The sequence below is a fragment of the Pteronotus mesoamericanus genome, unplaced genomic scaffold, assembly GCF_021234165.1.
Source record: "Pteronotus mesoamericanus isolate MK-2021 breed Mesoamerican mustached bat unplaced genomic scaffold, CSHL_Meso_final scaffold_54, whole genome shotgun sequence".
In the NCBI taxonomy this organism is placed as follows: domain Eukaryota; kingdom Metazoa; phylum Chordata; class Mammalia; order Chiroptera; family Mormoopidae; genus Pteronotus; species Pteronotus mesoamericanus.
Genome location: NW_026555321.1, coordinates 79073655 through 79094115, shown reverse-complemented (window position 1 = coordinate 79094115; position 20461 = coordinate 79073655). Strand labels below are relative to the sequence as shown.

The following is a 20461-nucleotide window of genomic DNA, read 5'->3' as shown; positions in this document are numbered from 1 at the left end:
ATAAACCATAGGTTTGGGAAGTTCTCACCAACTATTTGTTTGAATAGGCTCTGTTCCCTTCTCCTTCTCCTCTTCTTCTGGTATGCCTATTATTCTTGTATTGCTCTTTCTGATAGAATCAGATAGTTCTTACAGAGTTGTTTCTTTCTTTTTTCTGTTTTCTTTTTAATGCCCAAGTCTCTGTTTTCCTCTGTGCCATTCTAAATTTCTATCTTCCATATCACTAATCCTTTCCTCCATCTGGTCCACTGTGTTTCCTGTGCTGGCTAGTTTGCTCATGATCTCTTTTACTGAGTTCTTCATCTGTAGAATTTCTCTTTGGTTCTCTTTTAAAGTTTCAGTCTCTTAAAATTCATTTTATTCATTGATTTGTTTTCTAAGAGCATTAAATTGCCTGTCTGTATTTTCTTGCATCTCACTGAGTATTTTCAGAATTGCAATCTTGAATTCTCTCTCATTTATATCACATATTTCCATGACTTTAAGTTTGTTTTCTGGAGATTTTATATTTTATTTCTGAGCTGCCTTACTCTATTGGTTATTCATGATATTTGATGGATTCCTTCGCTGTCTAGGCATCTACATATGAGTGGCACTTCTCTAGCAGATTAATATTCTCTCTTATTTTTCTAGTGGATGGCACTGAATCACATGGTTTTTTTTAGGTCTGTGAAGTCCCAGTGCTGTCTCCCACAGCCAGATACTGCTATCAGTGCAGCTGTGATATGTGGTGTGGTGCTGACTGGGAGATCTGACCTGCTTCTTTGTTCTTTTGCTTTCCCAGTAATGGCGACCTCAGACCTCCAAGGGGTCTCCCCTGTGCCCTGACCCTGGGACCAGTCACAGAATGCACCCTGGAAAAAAGAGTCTGTAGCTCCATTTTTGGTTTGCAGATAATGTGTTCTGCAACCTGACACCAAGGGAGGCGAGCTTGGGAGCCTGTGTGGTGGCAGGGCTATATGGGTTTGTTTTTCTGCCTGCGATGCCCACCTCCTAACAGCCTTGGCTGAACCCCTGTGCTGTGTCCTCCATGATGTCTGGGCACAGCTGCAGATTGTACTGATCACTCTTGCAGAAATACCCATTGAATCTCTTTACTCCTCCCACTTGAAGAGAGCATGAGCCACAACTGGATTCCTCCCTTCTCTGGACTAGCCGTGTTGTGAGATCCTGGCTGCATGGCTGCGTCTATATCTTTTCTCTGGGCCTTTCTCCCTTCTCGCCTCCCACTTTTGCTCCCACTTACCCACCTTTAGATGTTTCAGTGTGTGGATCTCTCAGGCAATGTGCTTGTGCATTGAGCAGGGAATCATTTTTGAGTTATAGCTGTTCAAATTGTTGAAACTTCAAGGGAAGAGACCAGTGGGACCTCTCACACTGCCATTCCTCTGATGTCTATAATTGCTTATTAATTTGAGAAATTTTAAAATTGATTCTTTCGAATTTTCTACTTATCCAAGTTCTTCACTTATTGAACTGGAAACTGGAAGTCTGTTTTTCTTCTTTGAGTTGGTTTTGGCTGTTCTGGGTCCCTTGCCCTTTTTATGAATTATAGATTCAACTTGTTAAATTCTACAAAGCTGTTTGGGATTGATTAAGGGTCATGTTGAAGCTGTAAATCAATTTGGAGTGTATATTGCCATCTGAACAATATTATAGTATTCAAATCTGTAAACATGGGATGCTTTTCCATTTATTTAGATCATATTTATTTTCAACGGTGTTTTGTAGTTTTAAAAATATTTTGCAGTTTTTTGCTAAATTTATTTGTAGTTTTTTTCCTTCCGCTATTATAAATGGAACTGGCTTTTAAACTTCATTTTTGAATGTTCATTGCAAGTTTATAGAAATACAATTGATTTTTTATATTGCTTATATTCTGTAATCTTTCTGAGCTCTTTTTATTATTTTCAATAAAATATATTTAACATAGTGGATTCCTTTCCATTTTCTACATACAAGATTATGTCATCTGTAAAGAGAGATAGTTTAACTTCTCACTTTCCAATCTGGATGCCTTTGATTTCTTTTTATTGCCTAATTATCCTCTCTAGAACCTCTCCTATGCAAATGAATTTCTGAATTCTTTATTCTGTTGCATCATTTATTTTTCTGTTCTTACTCCAATACTACATTATGTTAATTGCTATACTTTATAGCACTCTTGGTATCTGATAGTATGAGCACTTCAAACTTGTTGTTCTAGCAAAATAATGATAGATAGTGAGCAGGCTGATAGCTCTGATTGGGGGATTCAGGGGTAGAGGGATTGAATAAGAAGGAAAGAGGACTCATGGGCATGGACAACCATGTGGTGAGTGTAGGATTGTAGGTTTAAGGGGAATAAATGGTAATGGAAAAAATACCATAAATATAAACAAAATTAAATTTAAAAGAATTTGTTGTTCTAATGTGTCTTAGTGCCTTTGGCTCTGTGATTTTTGTATATGCATTTTTTAAATAAACTAGTCAACTAAACAGTTCTAGTAGAATTTTGGTTGGAATTTAATATATAGTTCAGTTAAGGGGGAATTGATATTTTTAAATTTGGGGGTCTCTAATTCATGATCATGGGATATCCTTTTACTTATATAGGATTTTCTTCAGATAATGTTATGGTCTTGTCCATCCTTTATTAGATTTATTTCTGTGTATATGAGCTTTTGCCATTCCTGTCGATTGTGCCATTTAATTTTTTTTGTTTTTTATTTCAGCTTTAGTAGAACTTTTTGTGCTGATAGAAATGCAGTTAAACCTGGGTTCTAGAATGTCCTCCATTGCAAACAATTCAGTTCTTGACCAAGTTGTTCATGAAAAAAAAGTCTCAGCTCTTGAACAAAACTTCAGTTCTTGATCAACAACCGTTTCATGCTGATACCTGTGTGATCAGTCATGTCTGTCTCAGGTGACAAAGGAGATTTGGTTTTTGAACAAATTGCTTCTTGAATTAAGTTTGACAACTTAGGTTTCACTGTAGTTTATGTTTGTGCTGTTCAACACAGTACTCAGTAGCTAAAAAGCACTTGTGACTGGGAAACTGAATATTTGCGTTTCATTTAATTCCAATTAATTTAACTTTAAATAGCTCATGTGGCTAGTGATTTTCATATGGGACAACACAGTTTGAGTCTGGTTTGGAGAAGTACTGACAGAAACAGTTTGTGTTCAACTTCCCTGGCTGCCAGCTTGGTATTTGGTTGTCTGAAGTTACTTGGCATTTCTGTGTTTTTCTGACTTTGCACTTTAATATTTTGTTACTGTTGCTTAATTTTTCATATTGTCCTTGTGGGTTTATTCTTTAAAAAGAAAAAAATATTACTGTTATTTTAGTCTGGTATCTTGAAGAAGGAGAGGAGGTTGTCCAATAAACATTTTTAGGCAATTCTACCTATGCTGTTTAGACTTTATTTTCTCTGAATTATCCCAAATGATATTCTTATTTAAACAAAGTATGCCAAACCAAAGTGAATGAATGGTAGATGTTGTATGGATGATGGAAAATAGGTAGGGGGAAAGAGTGGATTATCCTTTCAGTATGCCACTTAGAGTATTTCACAACCACTGAATAAGCTCAAATAATTTTTTAAAAAAATTTCATCTTTGTAAAACTTAAATTTAACAGAGGGAGTTTTTAATAAATTATTATTAAAACATTACATGAATTTTTATTATAACAGGCTTGAAGAGCCTTTTGAAGTGCATGTTTTATTTTCTAGCAGTAGATTTTAATTTTTATGGTTCCCTTAAATTGCTTCCTTTACCTTTGTATGACCCTTTGTGATTTTTCTCAATAACCAGAAACAATGGCATGTGGCATTATAGTTTTATTCTATGATAATGTGATTAGAAATGTGAAGTTATTGATTGCCTTTAGTTTTTATTCCCTTAAATTATCTGTGTGGGATACTGAAGGGCATTCTAGTGCTGCCCTTCAAAGTAGCTGATTAAAGAGATACAAGTGGAATCTTAATTTTTTTTTCTGCTATTTAAAAAGCCCAGATTTTTATCTATGGAGAACTGCTCTAAAGATATTTTCCAGGCAGTTCTAAACTTAGCAAGTATGTGATACAAATTGGTTTTTGCCCCTATCACTTTTGAGTATAGTAGTTTTCAGAAAATACTTTGTAATCATGTATGTTATGGTTATTAAATAAGCATGTAATTTGAATGAAGAAATATTCTGAAATACAAGAAACCATGCAGATTATGATTAAGAGCAAAGCAAAAGCCCAAGGGAGCAAGCAAGATGACCAAATTGTGGAAAAATATTGTGAAAGAGAACAAGAGCAAATATGTGAAGTGATCAGTTAGAATAATAATGTAAATTCTATTTGGGATTTGAATAGACTCTTTTCAAGATTTCATTTCTAGCAAATACCAGAGTCAGCATTCATATTTGTTCTAATTCCAGAGCTGTGATATATTGCTGTCTTGATCCCATTGGAGTATTTGACAAAATTTCTGCTTGTGGATAATGTGGTGATAGAAATTTGGATTATGATGAATCCATTCTTGATATAACAGCTTGTATTCAGGGTTATCTTGGAGGAGGCTCTCTCTTTGCTTACCCCAACAATCTCTTGTTTTGAACCTATTTTTTTGGACATTTTTATTGATGATTTGAAATAGAAAGCATGCTTAGCAGACTTACAGATAATATTATGAAGATATTTTTATTCTTGTAAGAGATATTCAGCAGACTGCATGGCCCTCAAGATAACCATTAAAATTATTTCCGTGTTTATCAGGATATTTGACTGGAAAAGTCTCTATGACTCCTGATTCTAACATCCTTTGATTCTAAGAGTATGCTTTTTAAACGTTTATGGTGATCTTGTTAAAAGGCAGATTCTAACTTAGTAGACCTAGTGTTGGGTTTGTGAGTCAGCATTTTTGATAAGGTTTCTCTGCCTACCTTTTTCTGTCATCATCTTAGCCTGTCAAATAGCTAAACTGTATACACAATAGGAAGCACTCATAAAGAACCTGTTATCAATCCAGGAATCATTTCATTGTGAAGTAATTCTACACCTTCTTCCAAACTGGGAGATCAATCTCTGTCACACCGCTCAGCTCTGTCCTTACAATGCCAGAGCAGCCATGGACAATGGGCAAACAAATGAGTGTAGCTGTGTTCCCCTAAAACTTTACTTATAAAAATAGTGGCTGCTGGACTTCAGCTGTAATTTGCTGACCTCTGGTTTAAGGTATTCAGAACAAATGTTCTGATATGCTTTTAAGGACTCCTGTGTTATTGTTTTCTTATTATTTCACAAAATAATTTCTTAAAATTCCAAAATAATAAAACAACATTAAAATAGTTTAATCTTTTGAAAATATTTAAATGCTTCAATTGAATTCAATTAAAGTTAATTTTGGAATAATTTGCAAGTTAACCTTTTAAAAACATTGTTTGAAATTTAAAAAATATAAATGTGTGGGAGATTGAATGTAAGTCTTGTTTTTTTCCTAGTGGGTTTTCATATGCTTGGGTTGAATGAACTGCTGTCGGGGTGTGGTTGTGCTTTGTGTGGTCTAGAGTTGGCAGATAATAGTTCAAATCTCAGTTTCAACATTTGCTGGGTCTTTAGCAGATTACCTAACTTCTCTGGGTCTCATTTCCTCGTTTTGGGGTTGTTTTGAGGAATATGATTTATAGACTTTGGAACATGCATGTGTATTGTAAATGCTCCTTCCTTTATCCTTTATTATTTGGAAATGCACATTTCCCGGTTAGTTTATTAGAAGATGTAGAATTACTTTATAATGAAATGTTTCTGGATTGACAACAGGTTCTTTATCAGTGCCTCCTGTTGTTTATAGAGTTTAGCTATTTGACAGGCTGAGATGGTAATAGAAGAAAGTAGGTAAAGAAACCTTAAACAGTCTTTAGGTGGTGTTCCAGAAATTGAATGAGCAAGCTTCATAGATTCATACAGCTTTTGAACAAGGTAGAGTTTTATTACTTTCAAGTATCTGCTTTAATGAAAATGATGTGAGCAAAGATAGTTGTGATTCAAGCTGTTTTCTAGTAAAGACTTTAAGAAATAAGACTTTACAAAGAAATTTGTAAATGAATAGTTTCTATGTGACCAGACAACTAAATGGTTTCAAACATTTTCTCTTAAATATTTTAAACTTAAAATTTCAACTTAATTTAAAAATAGCAATATAAGGGAAAGTAACATCTTGAGCATCTTGGTAAAATTAAGTAACTTTAGAAAATGTATGCGTGTGTGTGTTTTGAGATCTTTGTATTCTAAGTTATATCTCTAACCTGGGACAAGTCATCAGGTACTCTTGAAGGCATATGTAACTAAAGTGAAGGGGTTTTCTTCACTGTTGTTCCATTTCCAACTCCTCTTCTGTAGTAACCAGAGTCAATAGGTGTTACAGTCTTCAGTTTTCTTTTGTTCCTAGACATACCTGTACTGCATTTTTATATAATTATTTATACATGTCACCATGGTAAATGTATTAGTCTGTGACTTTTCTCTTTCATTTATTCTGACTTGGGGTCTCTTAATTTAAAAAAAAAATTTGGCCACTTTAATTTCATTGAGCCTCAGCTTACCTCTCTGTTAGGGAAAACTAATAATCTTAGTAGTAGGGATTAGATAAAATGGTGGATGTTTAACTGCTTTGTACACAAAATTATCGTTGTTGTGGAGAAAAAAACAGGGAAGAAGAAATGGAGAAAAAAGCCTAATGTACCCCACTCTCTGGTCTTTTCCCTTATTCATTTTTTAAGATAGTGTTCATAGACACCTTTGTGCGAATGTGAATGTATTTCTGTAGGACTGATTCTTAGAATTGCTGGATCAGGTCTGTGTATTTTTAATTCCAATAGGAGCTATCAAAATTGTTTTTTCCAATCAGCAGCATACCATTTTATACTTCATTTATTCATTTTTTTTCAGCAAGTGTTTGTTTTACATCTGTTGTGTTATTGTTAGGGGTTGTAGATACAACAGCAAATAAAATAAAATTATTATTCTCATTACACTTACATTATATTTGGGAGAGAAAGACTAAACAAGAACTGAAGTAAATATATAATATAATGGCAGGTTGGTGATTAATACTGTGAGAAAAATAAGTCAGGAAGAGTAGATAGAGAATGATGAGGACGAGGGTAGTGTCTTAGGGCAACTCAGGCCTCATAAACCTTAAGCTAGAGTTGGCATTTGAGATGAGAACTGAACAAAAGGTGTTTTCTCAGTGTTCTGCCAGATTCAGTTCTCTAATTTTGTCAGGGTTGTCCAACCCATGGCCTGTGGACCAGGATGGCTATGAATGTGGCCTAACACAAAATCATAAATTTACTTAAAACCCTTTTTTTGCTAATCAGTTTTTGCTAGTGTTTGTGTATCTAATGTATGGCCCAGTACAACTCTTCTTCTTCCAGTGTGGCCCAGAGATGACAAAAGGTTGGACACTCCTGCAAGTGTAAGGTATTATATGAGAGGTCTGTCCAAAAAAAGTTCAACCATAGTTAATATAACAAAAATGGTTCACATGACATCGATATAACCTGGCAGCCAAGGAGAGTGGACTGGAATGCACATGCATGAGCAATGATGGCTTCACTGTACTAGTCTGTGGGGGAGGTAGACACTGTTGAGTGAGCATGTGTGGCCATCACATTCAAAATGACTGAGTGAGGAGAGCAACAAATTTGTATCACATTTTGTGTTAAGATTGAACATTCCTCTGTGGAAACTATTTGGATGATTCAGAAGGCCGTAGCTATGGGCAACTGGTAATTACAGCTTCATCCTGGCAGTGCACCTGCTCATCATGCATTATGTCTCGTGCAGAGTTTTTTGGTAAAACATCAAATCACCCAGGTGATTCAGCGCCCTTACAGCCTAGATTTAGTGCCCTGTGACATCTGGGTTTTCCCAAAGCTTCAATCACCTTTGGAAGGGAAGAGATATTAGACCATCAGTGAGATTCAGAAAAATATGACAGGGCAGCTGACAATGACTGGGAGAGCTGTGTGAGGTCCCAAGGTTCCTACTTTGAAGGGGACTGAAGAGTCATTGTCCTATGTACAGTGTTTCTTGTTTCTTCTTCAATAAATGCCTCTATTTTTCATATTACATGGATGGATATTTTCTGGACAGACCTCATTTATATCTGAGTGGAGTTATCTTAAGAGAGCAGGAGGAGTCCCTGATATTTTGAGAATTGTGCATGGTACACATTGTGAATCTGAAATTAACCTATTATATTTGTTAGAAAGCTGCTAACTCATGTGTAACATTATGTGTAATGTGTTGTGTTGCAGTGAAATTTGTAGAAAATACGATTGTATTTATAAACATCTATTTTCAGGAAGATATCTGTGTTATACCTGTGCTTTTTTGTGCTCTATAGAAGAATCAAAAATTGATCTCTTTTTGGATTAAATTTTTTTCAGAATTTTGACAAAACTTCTGGAGGTATCAGATGATCCGCAGGTCTTAGCTGTTGCTGCTCATGATGTTGGAGAATATGTGCGGCATTATCCAAGAGGCAAACGGTGAGAGATGAGCCATTAATTTCATTTGGGTTTTCTGAAATGCTCAATGCAGAATCCTAACTAATGTACCCATCTAAAATAAAGTAGTTTAGCAGAGAAATTAATAAGTATGTGAAATCAAGATTCCCATAATGCTGGGAATTAAGTAAAATGTAATTAATATGGGTAGTATAAAAATATAAATGCACCTGAATAATACTATAGTGTAGTAGCCAACAGAGATCACATTAAAAATTTCATGTTCATATTTTCTTCGGTTTGCATACATGACTGACTGACTGACTGATTGATGGGAAGGTTTTTAAATGGTGCCTAGCACACTGGAGACCCTCAGGGCATCCCTTTGAAGCAGGTTATTTGTTATGAACCCAGGTCAGAGTATCATCTGCCTCACCCTGGAGTTTACAACTCTAATTGGATTAGCTGTGTTATGTGAAGTACTTAATTGATGGTCAGTTGATTTTCAATAAAAGTGCCAAAGGAGGAAAGAAGAGTTTTTTTTTTAAATTTAAAAAATATATTTTATTTACTTTTTATTTTTTGGGGTGACACTGGTTAAAATTACACGTGTTTTAGGTGCAAACTTCTACAACACATTACCTGTACACAGTGTGTTCACCACCCCAAGTCAAATTTCCATTCATCACCATTTATGCCCCCTTTATCCCCTCCTACCTCCCCTCCTGTCTCTGCCCCTCATGAGTTTTCTCTTTTTTTTCTTTTTGCTTAATCCCTCCACCACCCCTACTCAGTCCCCCTGACCCCCAACAACTGTCAGCCTGCTCTCTAAGTCTGTCTCTATTTTGCTGTTTTATTAGATTCCACATATGAATGAAATTGTTTGGCACTTTTCACTTACTGGCTTATTTCACTTAGCATAATGCTCTCCAGGTTTATCCATGCTGTTGCAAAGGGTAAGATTTCCCCTTTTTTTTTTTTTATGGCCAAGTGGTATTCCATTACGTAAATGTACCATACCTTTTTTATCCACTCATCTACTAATAAATACTTTGGCTGCTTCCAAATCTTGGCCCTGGTAAATAATGCTGCAGTGAACATAGGGGTGCATATGTTCTTTTGAATTAATGTTTCAAGTTTCTTTGGATAAGTTCACAGAAATGAAATCACTGGGTCATAAAACACTTCCGTTTTTAATTTTTTGAGATAATTCCATCCATTTTGCACAGTGGCTGTGCCAATCTGCATTCCCACCAACAGTGCACAAAGGTTCCCTTTTCTCCACGTCATTGTCAACACTTGTTTGTTGATTTATTGATGATAGCCATGTGACAGGTGTGAGGTTTTACTCTCATTGTGGTTTTAATTTGCATTTCTCTGCTGATTAGTTGAACATGATTTCCCTCTTTGGTGAAGAATCTCTTGAGTTCCTTTGCTCATTTTTTAATTGGATTGTTTGCTTTTTTTGGTGTTAAGTTCTTTATAAATTTGGGATATTTACTCCTTATATGATATATCATTGCGAATATGTTCTCCTAGTCAGTGGGTTGTCATTTCATTCCGTTGACAGGTTCCTTTGCTGTGCAAAAAATGTTTAGTTTGATGTAGTCCCATATGTTTAGTGTTTCTCCTGTTTTCCTTGCCTGGGGAAATATATTAGAAAAAATACTGTTAGGAGAAATGTCTGAAATTTTACTGCCTGTGTTTTCTTCTAGGATTTGTATGCTTTCCAGTCTAGCATTTAAGTCTTTAATCCATTTTGAATTTATTCTTGTGGATGGTATAAAAAGGTGGTCTAGTTTCATTTTTTGCACATATATGTCCAATTTTCCCAACATCATTTATTGAATAAACTACCCCATTGTATGTTTTTGCCTCTTCTGTCAAATACTGATTTTAAAGTTGTTTATTTCTGGGCTCTCTATTCTGTTCCATTGATATATATGTCTGTTATACATACACCAATATGCTGTTTTGATTACTATGCCAACATCATGCTGTTTTGATTACTATGGCCTTGTAGTATATTTTGCTATCAGGTGCCTGATTCCTCCAACTTTGTTTTTCTTTCTCAAGATCACTGATCTCTTCGGAGTCTTTTGTGGTTCCATATAATTTTTTGGAATAGTTGTTCTAGTTCTGTGAAATATGCTATTGATATCTTCATAGGAATTGCATTGAATCTATAGATTCCTTTGGGTTGTATGGACATTTAAATAATGTTGATTCTTCCTATCCAAGAACATGATATATCCTTCCACTTATTTGTATCTTTTTCAACTACTTTTTTCAGTGTCTTATTCTGAGTATGAGTCTTTTACATCTTGGTTTAATTTAGTCCTAGGCATTTTCTTTTTGAAGCAATTGTTAATGGGATTGTTTTCTTAGTTTTCCTTTCTGATAGTATATTATTGTTGTATGAAAATGAAACCAATTTCTGGATATTTATTTTGTATGCTGCTGCTTTACTGAATTCATTTATCAGTTCTAGTAATTTTTTTAGTGAAATCTTCATAGAGTTCTCTATATACAGTATCATGTCATCTGCGAATAATGAGAGTTTTATTTCTTAATTTCCAATTTGGATGCCTTTTTATTTCATCATCTTGTCCAATTGCTATGTCTGGGACTTCCAGTACTATGTTGAATAAGACTGTTGAAAGTGAATATCCCTGTCTTATTTCTGATCCTACTGGAAATGCTTGTATTTTTTGCCCATCGAATATGATGTTGGTTGGGGTTTGTTTTATATGGCATTTATTACATTAAGTATGTTCTCTCTATTCCTACTTTGCTAAGAGTTTTTAATAAATGAGTTCTGGATTTTGTCAGTTGCTTTTTCTGCACCTATTGATACGATCATGTGGTTTTTATACTTCATTTTTTTTCAAGTGGTTTATCACATTTATTGATTTGCAGGTATTGTACTAACCTTGCATTCCTTGAATAAATCCCACCTGATCATGGTATATGATCTTTTTAATGTATTGCTGGATTCAGTTTGCTAATATTTATTGAAGGTTTTTGCATCTATCTTCATTAGGGATATTGGTCTATAATTTTTCTTTCTTTGTAGTGTCTTTATCTGGTTTTGGAATTAGGATAATGCTGGCCTGGTAAAAAGTACTTGAAAATCTTCTTTCCTCTTGAAAAGAAGTACCTAGTACTAGGTACTAGGTAAACCCTTTTTGAAAAGCATCTCTTTGCCTGCTGCTGACCCAGACAGGTCTTGGGATTTTGACCAGACATTCCCATTTTGGGATAGGTCATCCTAGACTCTATGTATAACAAGGTGGGAAGGGCCCAACAAGCCTTGCTTGTCAACTAGAAATGGAATATTTAAGAAGGCAGCCAGTTGGCCCCAGAAGTATCTTAGCTTTGCATGAAAAACTGACAGGAATCTCTTGGGGGAAGCTTCGTCTTCATTCCAGTATCTAAAGTAGACCCACTTCCTCACTGTGGCCCTATATTCTCATATGGTGTCCTCAGTGTCTGGTCTTGGGTTATGGATAGTTCACTGAAATTGAAACCTAAAGGTGTCCGCTGGATTACCATTGCTGTTCAACCTTAGTATCAGCTGTGCAGAACAAAATATAGACATGGTCATTCTACTGAGTGGCAGATTCAAGGCTCTTCTTGTAACTCTGGGCATTATCTCCTTCATGAACTATAATTATGTTTTTACTGAGACCTAACTCTTATGATATTGCTGATGGTCTAGCTCCTTGGTTTACCACTTGGAAAACTGTAGACCAGCATATTAGAGACGCCCTCTTTAAGAGAACTATGGAAACTAGTTGCAGCACTGGTCAAGCACACACTGCTTATGATAGCCAGTTTTACTGCCTGGATAACCTATCCAGTGTTAAAAATGAGGTATTGAAGTCCCCTACTATTTATTATGTATTGTTTACTTTTCCTTTCAGGTTTGTTAATATTTGATTTATATATTTAGATGCTCTTGTGTGTATAAATATTTATAATTTTTATATCCTTTTGATGAATTGACATTTATCATGGTACAGACACCTTCTTTGGCATTTGTTAGTGATTTTTATGCAAAGTCTATTTAATTTGATATAAATATAGCCATTCCTGCTATCTTTTGGTTACAGTTTGCATGGATTATCTTTGTCCATCCCTTCACTTTCAACCTATCTTAAAGGCAGCATACTTTTGGATTTTTAAAATTCATTCAGTTACTTTGTGTCTTTTGATAGGAGAATTTAGTCCATTGATACTTAATTTTTGATAGAAAAGGACTTACCATTACTATTTTGTTAATTGTTTTATGACTTTTTAAAAATTACTTTGTTTCAAGGGTTGCCCGTTCGATTCCCAGTCAGGGCTAGGTTGCAGGCTGGGTCCCCAGGTTTGGGTGTGCAAGAAGCAACCACACCTTGTTTCTTTCCCTCTCTTTCTCCCTACCTTCCCCTCTCTCAAAAAATAAGTAAATAAAATCTTTCTAAACAGTTTGTTTCTTTCTTCCTCTGTGACTTTTTTTATAGTGGTGTGCATTAAATCTTTCTTTTGCTCTTTTGAGTATCAGTTATATGTTTTTATGTTTGATTATCATGAGGCTCTCATAAAATAACTTGTATCTATAAGAGTCTATTTTAAGCTGATAACAACTTGCCTTTAATCACATGTGGAAACTATCATTGTACTTCTTACTTCACATTAAATGACACTTATGTTATACTTTACATTGTTTTGTAATGTGCATCTATTTACAAAGTATTTTAGCTGTAATATTTTTCTTACGATTGCTTTTTAACTTTATACGAGAGATAAAAGTGATTTACAAACCATCATTAAATTATTAGAGTATTTTGAATTTGACTATATATTTACCTTTACCAATTGTTTTCTCCTACTATATATTTTCATATTGTTACTTAGTGCCCTTTAATTTCAACTTGAAGAACTTCCTCTAGTATTTCTGTAAGGTAGATCTATTGAAGATGAACTGCCTTCGCTTTTGTTTGTCTGGAAAAGTGTTTCTTCTCTGTTTCTGAAGGACAGTTTTATAAGGTATAAAATTCTTGGTTGGCAGTTTATTTTTCTTTCAGAACTTTGACTATATAATCCCACTTCCTCTTGGTCTGCAGGGTTTCTGCAGAGAAAATGCACAGATAATCTTATGGGGGTTAATTTGTATGTGATGAGTTGGGGTTTTTTTTGCTGCTTTAAAAAATTTTCTCTTCAACTTTACTATTTAACATTTTGATTATAATATGTCTTAGAGTAATCTTTGGGTTAATTTTGTTTGGGGTACTTTGAGCTTCCTGTACATTGATGTCCATCCATATCGCTATGAAGATTTGGGGAAATGTTTGGCTCTTATTTCTTTGAAAAAGCTTACTGCTTCCCTCCCTCTTCTCTTTCTAGGACTCCCATGATGCAAATGTTCTTTCATTTTATGGTGCCCTATAATTCACATAGGCTTTCTTTACTCTTTTTAATTATTTTTTCTTTTTGTTTGATAACTTGGTTAATTTAAAATGATATGTATTTGATTTCACTGATTGTTTTGCACGATCATGTCTGTTGTTGACATATTGCATTTTTCAGTTCTGGTACTGTATTCTTCAACTCCAGGATTTCTGTTTGGTTCATTTTATGCTTTATATTTCTTTATTATACTTGTTATTTTGTTCATGAATTGTTTTTATGATTTTGAGTAGTTGTTTACCTGTGTTCTCTTGCATTTTATTGAATTTTTTAAAGATGATTACTTTTATTTTTAGTTAGGGATTTTTTAGTGTATTTTTTCCATTACCCTTTCTTCTCCTTACACTGCACCCACCTGGATTCACCACACTGTTGTCCATGTCCATGAGTCATTTTTACTTTTTTCTCAGTCCTTCACTCCCCAGTGATCCCCCTCCCATAGCTATCATCCTGCTCTCTATCTATGAGTCTGTCTCTGTTTTGCATGTTAGTTCAGTTTGTTCATTAGATTTCACATGTGAGTGACATCGGCTATATTTTTTTCTCTGACTGGCTTATTTCACGTAGCTTAATGCTCTCCAGGTTCATCCATGCCGTCGCAAAGGGTAAAATTTTTTCTTTTATTCCGCTGTGTAAATGTACCGTAGTTGTTTTATTCGCTCATCTACTCATGGACTCTTGGCAATTGTGAATAACACTGCAATGAACATTGGGATGCTTAAGTTTTGTCAAGATATAGTGTTTTAGGTTTTTTCAGATATATTCCTAGAAGTAGGATCACTGGGTTAATTTTTTAATTTTTTAAGATATCTCCATACTGCTTCCCACAATGGCTGCACCAACCTTCATTCCCACCAACAGTGCAAATTACTTTGAATCCTTTGTCAGGAAAATCTTAGATCTCTACTTCTTTGGGGTTAGTTACTGGAACTTTATTTTCTTTGGTGGTATCATATTTATTTGTTTCTTTGTGATCTTTGTAGCTTTGCATTGGTGTCTGTGTATTTGAAAGAGCAAATACCTCTTCTAGTTTTTGAAGACAGTTTTCAGTAGATAATGACCCTTTCCTCTGTGTCCCCTGGGTTGATGAGATTACCTTTGCAATTGCATGCATACTGGATTGCATGTGGTCGTGATGCTGTCACTGAATCTACAGTGGTTTCCGCCATTGGCAGGTTTGTTACTAGGGTCTTGGGTGGGTGTGAATTCTATCTGGGCCCCACGTATATGGGACTGTCTTCAATATCTTGTTCAGTAGAGTAGTGCTGGAATTATAGTCCTTTTCAAGCTCCACAGTTGGTACCTCAGACATTGGGCCTATTAAATGTGGATGGCTGTAGCTCTTGTCAAGTCCTAAGAATGGCTGCTGCCTGATCACTGAATGGGTTCCTGGGTGGGAATGATCAGCCCTGGACCATGGCTGAGAGGGGCTAGAACTAAGCCCAAGACTGTTTTAGGTTCCCTAGCCATGACTGAAGTCTGAAGACCTGGCTCTGAAGGCATGAATGGGTGTTTCTCCTACCAGGTCCCTGGGTGGGTTGGACTGTTTTCTGCCTGTGGCTAGAAGGGCTGGATCCAAGTATAAAGTGATTTCAGAGTTTCCTAAGGCACAGATGTGAGTATCCCACCAGGACCCTAATACTGGTAGGACTGCTTGCAACTGTGGCTGGGAGGGGCTGGAACTGACTGTAGGGTCTAGGAGTGCTGTTAGGAGCATCTTTTGCTGGATCCCTGCCTGACTGGTCTGACAGACTATGTCTGCCAACTGTAAGGCCCTTCAGGGCCTATGGGGTAAGAGGTAGCAGTGTCTCCTGCCAGGTCCCTATACCAGCAGGCCTGCTTGCAGACTTCAGTTGGGAGGGGGCTGGGATCGAGTACAGGGCCCTTTAAGCATTTTGGGGGCTGTAGGCAGGAGTGTTTCTTTCAGTATCTCTGTGCCAGCAAGAGACTGGCTAGGATTGGTGATTGGCTGGAGTCCATGTAGAGGGCCTTTCCAGAATCTGCAGTCTGACTGAGTTTGTCAGGCTTAACTCTGGGAACTTCCAGACCGCAGCAAAAAAGGGGCTGGAACTAGTTCATAGGCCACTTCAGGGTCCAGTTTACAGTCCACAGCTGGGACTGAAGTCTCTATGCCTATTACCTGACATATGGGTGGGTGTGACTCCTCCTAGATCCATTGGCATAGGGTTCTGGTGGCAGAATCAAAACCATATGGGGCTGTAGCCAAATTCTCAAGAGTATGGAGCTATTTCCAGTCTATAGCTGGGATTATGGTTGGCAAAATATCACCTAGGTGCTAGCTTGCCTTCTCAAAATGTCAGTCGTAATGTGCATCAGGGTTTTATAAACTTCTACCTGAATCCCACAATGCCCAAGAAGGCTTTTTTTTTTTTTTTTTTTTTTTTTTGCCATGTGTGGATGCTAAATTATTGTTGTTGGGGTTGTGGGTATGTATAGGGGATGCCTTATTCAGCCTTCTTGCTCATATCACTCACATAGCCCATCTCTGCAAGTTTTATAGCATGCTGTTTTTCCTATTTTACCCGACACTTTCAGACCAAAGGTCTGGCTGTGATTAGGGGTTAACTGGAGAAAAGGTGACGTTATAGCTACTGGAATGGAGCACACTGATTTTGGAACAATGAAAAGATTACGTCTTCATTTTAATTATGTGTCTTCAAATGGGCCTCTTTTGGTTCGTCTTGCCTCAGGCCCCCTGTGTGCTTCCTGTGTGGCTTTTCCTCTTTCCAGGTTGGGGAAGTTTTCTGTCATTATTTTTTCAACCTGGGTTTCTATCCCTTGCGCCTTTTCTTCTCCTTCTGGCATTCCTATGATTGGAATGTTGTTGCATTTCATGTTGCCTTGCTGTTCCCTTAAGCTGTCTTCATATTTTTTGAGTCTTTTTTCATGAGCTGCTCTACCTGGGTATTTCTTTCTACCTTGTCTTCCAGCTCACTAATTTGGTCTTCTGCTTCATCCAGCCTGCTTGTAATTCCTTCTGGTGTATTTTTTTCTTTATCTCAGATATTGTAGTCTTCATTTCTTCCTGGCTCTTGTTTATAGTTTTTATTTCCTTTTTCTTACTGTTGTAGTTCCCACTCAGTTCCTTGTAGTTGTCAGCAAGTTCCTTGAACATACAGTTCTTTATAACTAGTGGATCAAGAAACTATGGTGCATCTACACAATGGAATACTATGCAGCAGAAATAGAGAAGGAGCCCTAACCCTTCACGACAGCATGAATGGATCTGGAGAGCATTATGCTAAGTGAAATAAGCCAGGCAGTGAAAGAAAAATACCATATTATCTCATCTATAAGTGGAACCTAATCAACGAAACAAATAAGCAAGCAAAATATAACCATAGACATTGAAAGAAAGAACAAACTGACAGTAAACAGAGGGGAGGGGGAAGGGAGATTACAGGGGCAAAAAAGGAGAAGGGCCAAGTCAAGTAACATGCATAAAGGACCCATGGACAAGGACAAGAAGGGGAGGGGTAGTCAAAGAACATAATACAATGGACAAAGCCAAAGGGGGGTTACATTGAGGGTGGGAGGTGGGGATGGGAGGGGAGGGAGTAGGTGTTGGGGAGGATGGAGCCAATTGTACTTGAACAACATTAAAAAAAAAAACAAAAGAAAACATCTTCAGCACCTGCAAAGAGAAACATCTCAGACTCTGTGAAACATTGGGGAAGGAAGAATCTTAATGATCTTTGTCTTCCAGTGAATTATTCCTAGAGCTTTTCTTATGAAGGAAAACATACAGGTCTCCTAAACTGTTCCAAGGCTTATGTTTAATTGACTTCTGGCTGTCATCCACCACCAGAGAGCTTTGACACAATTTGATGGCCACTTCCTGTAAACTTACTGAGAAATCTAATGGAAATAGAAGGGATAACAGTATCTCTTGTATCTCCCAAATAAAATACCTGTCAACAGCTCTTTGTGTCTTCCCCACTCCCATGCTGAAGCCATTCCTCAGCCATTCTATGGGGCAGACAGATGTCCCTTAGCTGGTAGCATAGATATATAGGACAGTCCCTCTTGAAACAAAGACTAGACTGAATTATTTGATGAACTGGAACTACTAAGTTTACTATCCATCTGGGAAGCCACACGGAAGGCACTGTTAACTTGTGTTCCCCAAATAATGAAGATCTCATTTTGGTGGCCCCAACAATTATAAGCAGTTTATTTGCAGAGACAACATAGTCAACAATACCTTGGTATTATACTTCTTTAATCAAAGCAAGGTATTAACATGCTTTCTTCCTCATAAACACAGTAAGGTTGTACCTTATGCATGGTCATGAGAGGCCTTTGAGTATTTAAAGAAATGCTACCAGTAGGCCATGTATTTCTTAGGTGAATGTGGGGATCTCTGCAAAAGGAGCTGCCTTTGACAATTCAGTGGAGCTTCCAAGGAAGAAGTGATCAAGGACGCTGCCTCAGGCCTAAAATATAGTCAATTCAGCTTCAACTCATTGGCTTGCATTTGTTGTGGATGATAGAACTGCCCTAGAATTGTCTTCTTGGGCCAAAGAGGAATATTTACATTCTTTATGTGTCCATCTGCACCTCGATTAATGCCAAATGCAAAGCTCAATACAGAAATTTAAGGGGAAAGTCATTGAATTTATAAGTAGATTTTGAAGATTTATGGCATTTGTTTAGCTGGTTAGTTAAGTCCAGGACCTTGAGGCCATGGATAAGGTCATCACTGTAGGTTGGCCTCATCCTGGTGCTTATTGCCTTGTATGTAGGTGCTTTAATTAAATGACATATGAGAAATTGAATGGATTTGATTACAGCCTGTGTCAGCCAGATCAATCAGAGTGACCAGTGGGTGACAGATTCACAGGTAAACTTGCCAGAAGGCAAAATAGTGTAGAATTGAGAGGTTTCTATGTCAGGAGACATTTCTCATACATTTCTGCATTTCTTGCACATTGAGGCATTGCATACCTTTTTCAAAGAGATGTCTGTTTAGGCGCAAAGGGCAGGCTCGTAATAGAGATTCAGGCTGCCTAAGGTCAGGGGTCCTCCTTTGCACACTATGTGTGCAGGGCTCATTTAGCTCTCTTCACATTTTCCTTTTCAAATGGTGGCTTGGGGGACCGACACAAAATGCTAATATTCTTGGTACTGCTGTTGCTGTGAGTAATAATCTATCCTTTGTCTCTGACCCAGGAGTCTTGTGCTTTCTACCTACATCCATGAAACTATGGTTTGTTAGCTTGCAAGTAGGATAAAAGCTGTGATCTTTTGTAGTTTTTGACAGTGTGATATCAAGAACCCTCTAACATTATGGAAAAATTAAAGACCTGTAGGTAAGACAAAGGAAGATTTTACTTTTATATAACTATAGCTGTTAGCCAAGTTCCCTAACCCATCCAAGATGTATTTAACATGCCAAACAAGACAGATGATTGATAGGTCCTTCTTAGATATATAACAGGGCTTATTTATAGGACACCTGGGTAAGGAAGCTAAAAAGCAAATCTAGGTAAAATACCTTAATTTTAAAACCATAAATGTGAAAAGCTTATTTAAGAACTTACTTTTTCACAGTACTGACTTACTACTTACATCAGGAGCCAGTTAGTGTTTCAAATGTATTTTCTGAATACACTGTTTACACTATATGTACTGCCTAATCAGAAGCCTGTTATGCCTCCACATAATGTAGTTTTACTGCCCCATTCCTTCCTTTTTCCCTTCTCTCTTTCTGCCTTTACGTTGGAATATATATCCCGCCATGCTTTTACCTTTTGCAGACTCTGAATTGCTAATATCTACTGCACTCAGTCCTCAGTGCTAAAACACTTCCTAAAGGGCCTTTTTTTTTTTTGCCTGAAACTCTGACCATGTTACACTTTTATCTTTGTTCTTCCACTGGCTTATATAGACCCAATGACTGGTATATTCATTTTATTCTGAAGCGTCTCAACAGTATATGTCAGAATAACAAATTCTGTGCAATCTTCTGCTCCTTCTTTGAATTATATTTTCAAAATATTTTTTCTTTATAGCACAGTCCCTTGAAGACTTTACTTCTCTTAGAACCTTCTTCAAAAAAGGTAGTATTTTCTCTCTGAAGTCATTCCCATATCTCCCTTTACAGGTCTGTTTCTCAAACTCAATAGGTCTTCAGTGGGTTTGTAGACCAACAATTTAAACTAAATATTTTAAAAGATTAATCATTTATAATTAAAATTATAAAGATTAAATTAAATTAAAAAGATTAAAAATTTATTTTTTATTTTAAGATTTTATTTATATATTTTTAGAGAGAGGTGGAGGGAGGGAGAAAGAGAGGGAGAGAAACATCAACATGTGGTTTTCTCTCACATGCCCCCTACTGGGGACCTGGCCCAAAACCCAGGTGTGTGCCCTGACTGGGAATCAAACAGCAAGCCTTTGGTATGCAGGCCGGCGCTCAATCCACTGAGCCACACCAGCCAGGGTGATACTTAAAATTTTAATTACAGTTTAAACTACTGATAACTTTGTAGAACA

The 20461-nt window shown here is 36.6% G+C and overlaps 1 protein-coding gene across 3 annotated transcripts in view; it reads left to right on the top strand.

The window, feature by feature from the left end:
- ATP6V1H (ATPase H+ transporting V1 subunit H) overlaps positions 1-20461 on the top strand; it is a 142123-nt gene that overhangs the window by 84228 nt on the left and 37434 nt on the right. For all 3 annotated transcript variants that reach the window (XM_054595542.1, XM_054595540.1, XM_054595541.1), the window contains one exon: positions 8426-8527. In XM_054595542.1, coding sequence (XP_054451517.1) covers positions 8426-8527 — 102 coding nt within the window. The remainder of the gene's footprint in view (positions 1-8425; positions 8528-20461) is intronic.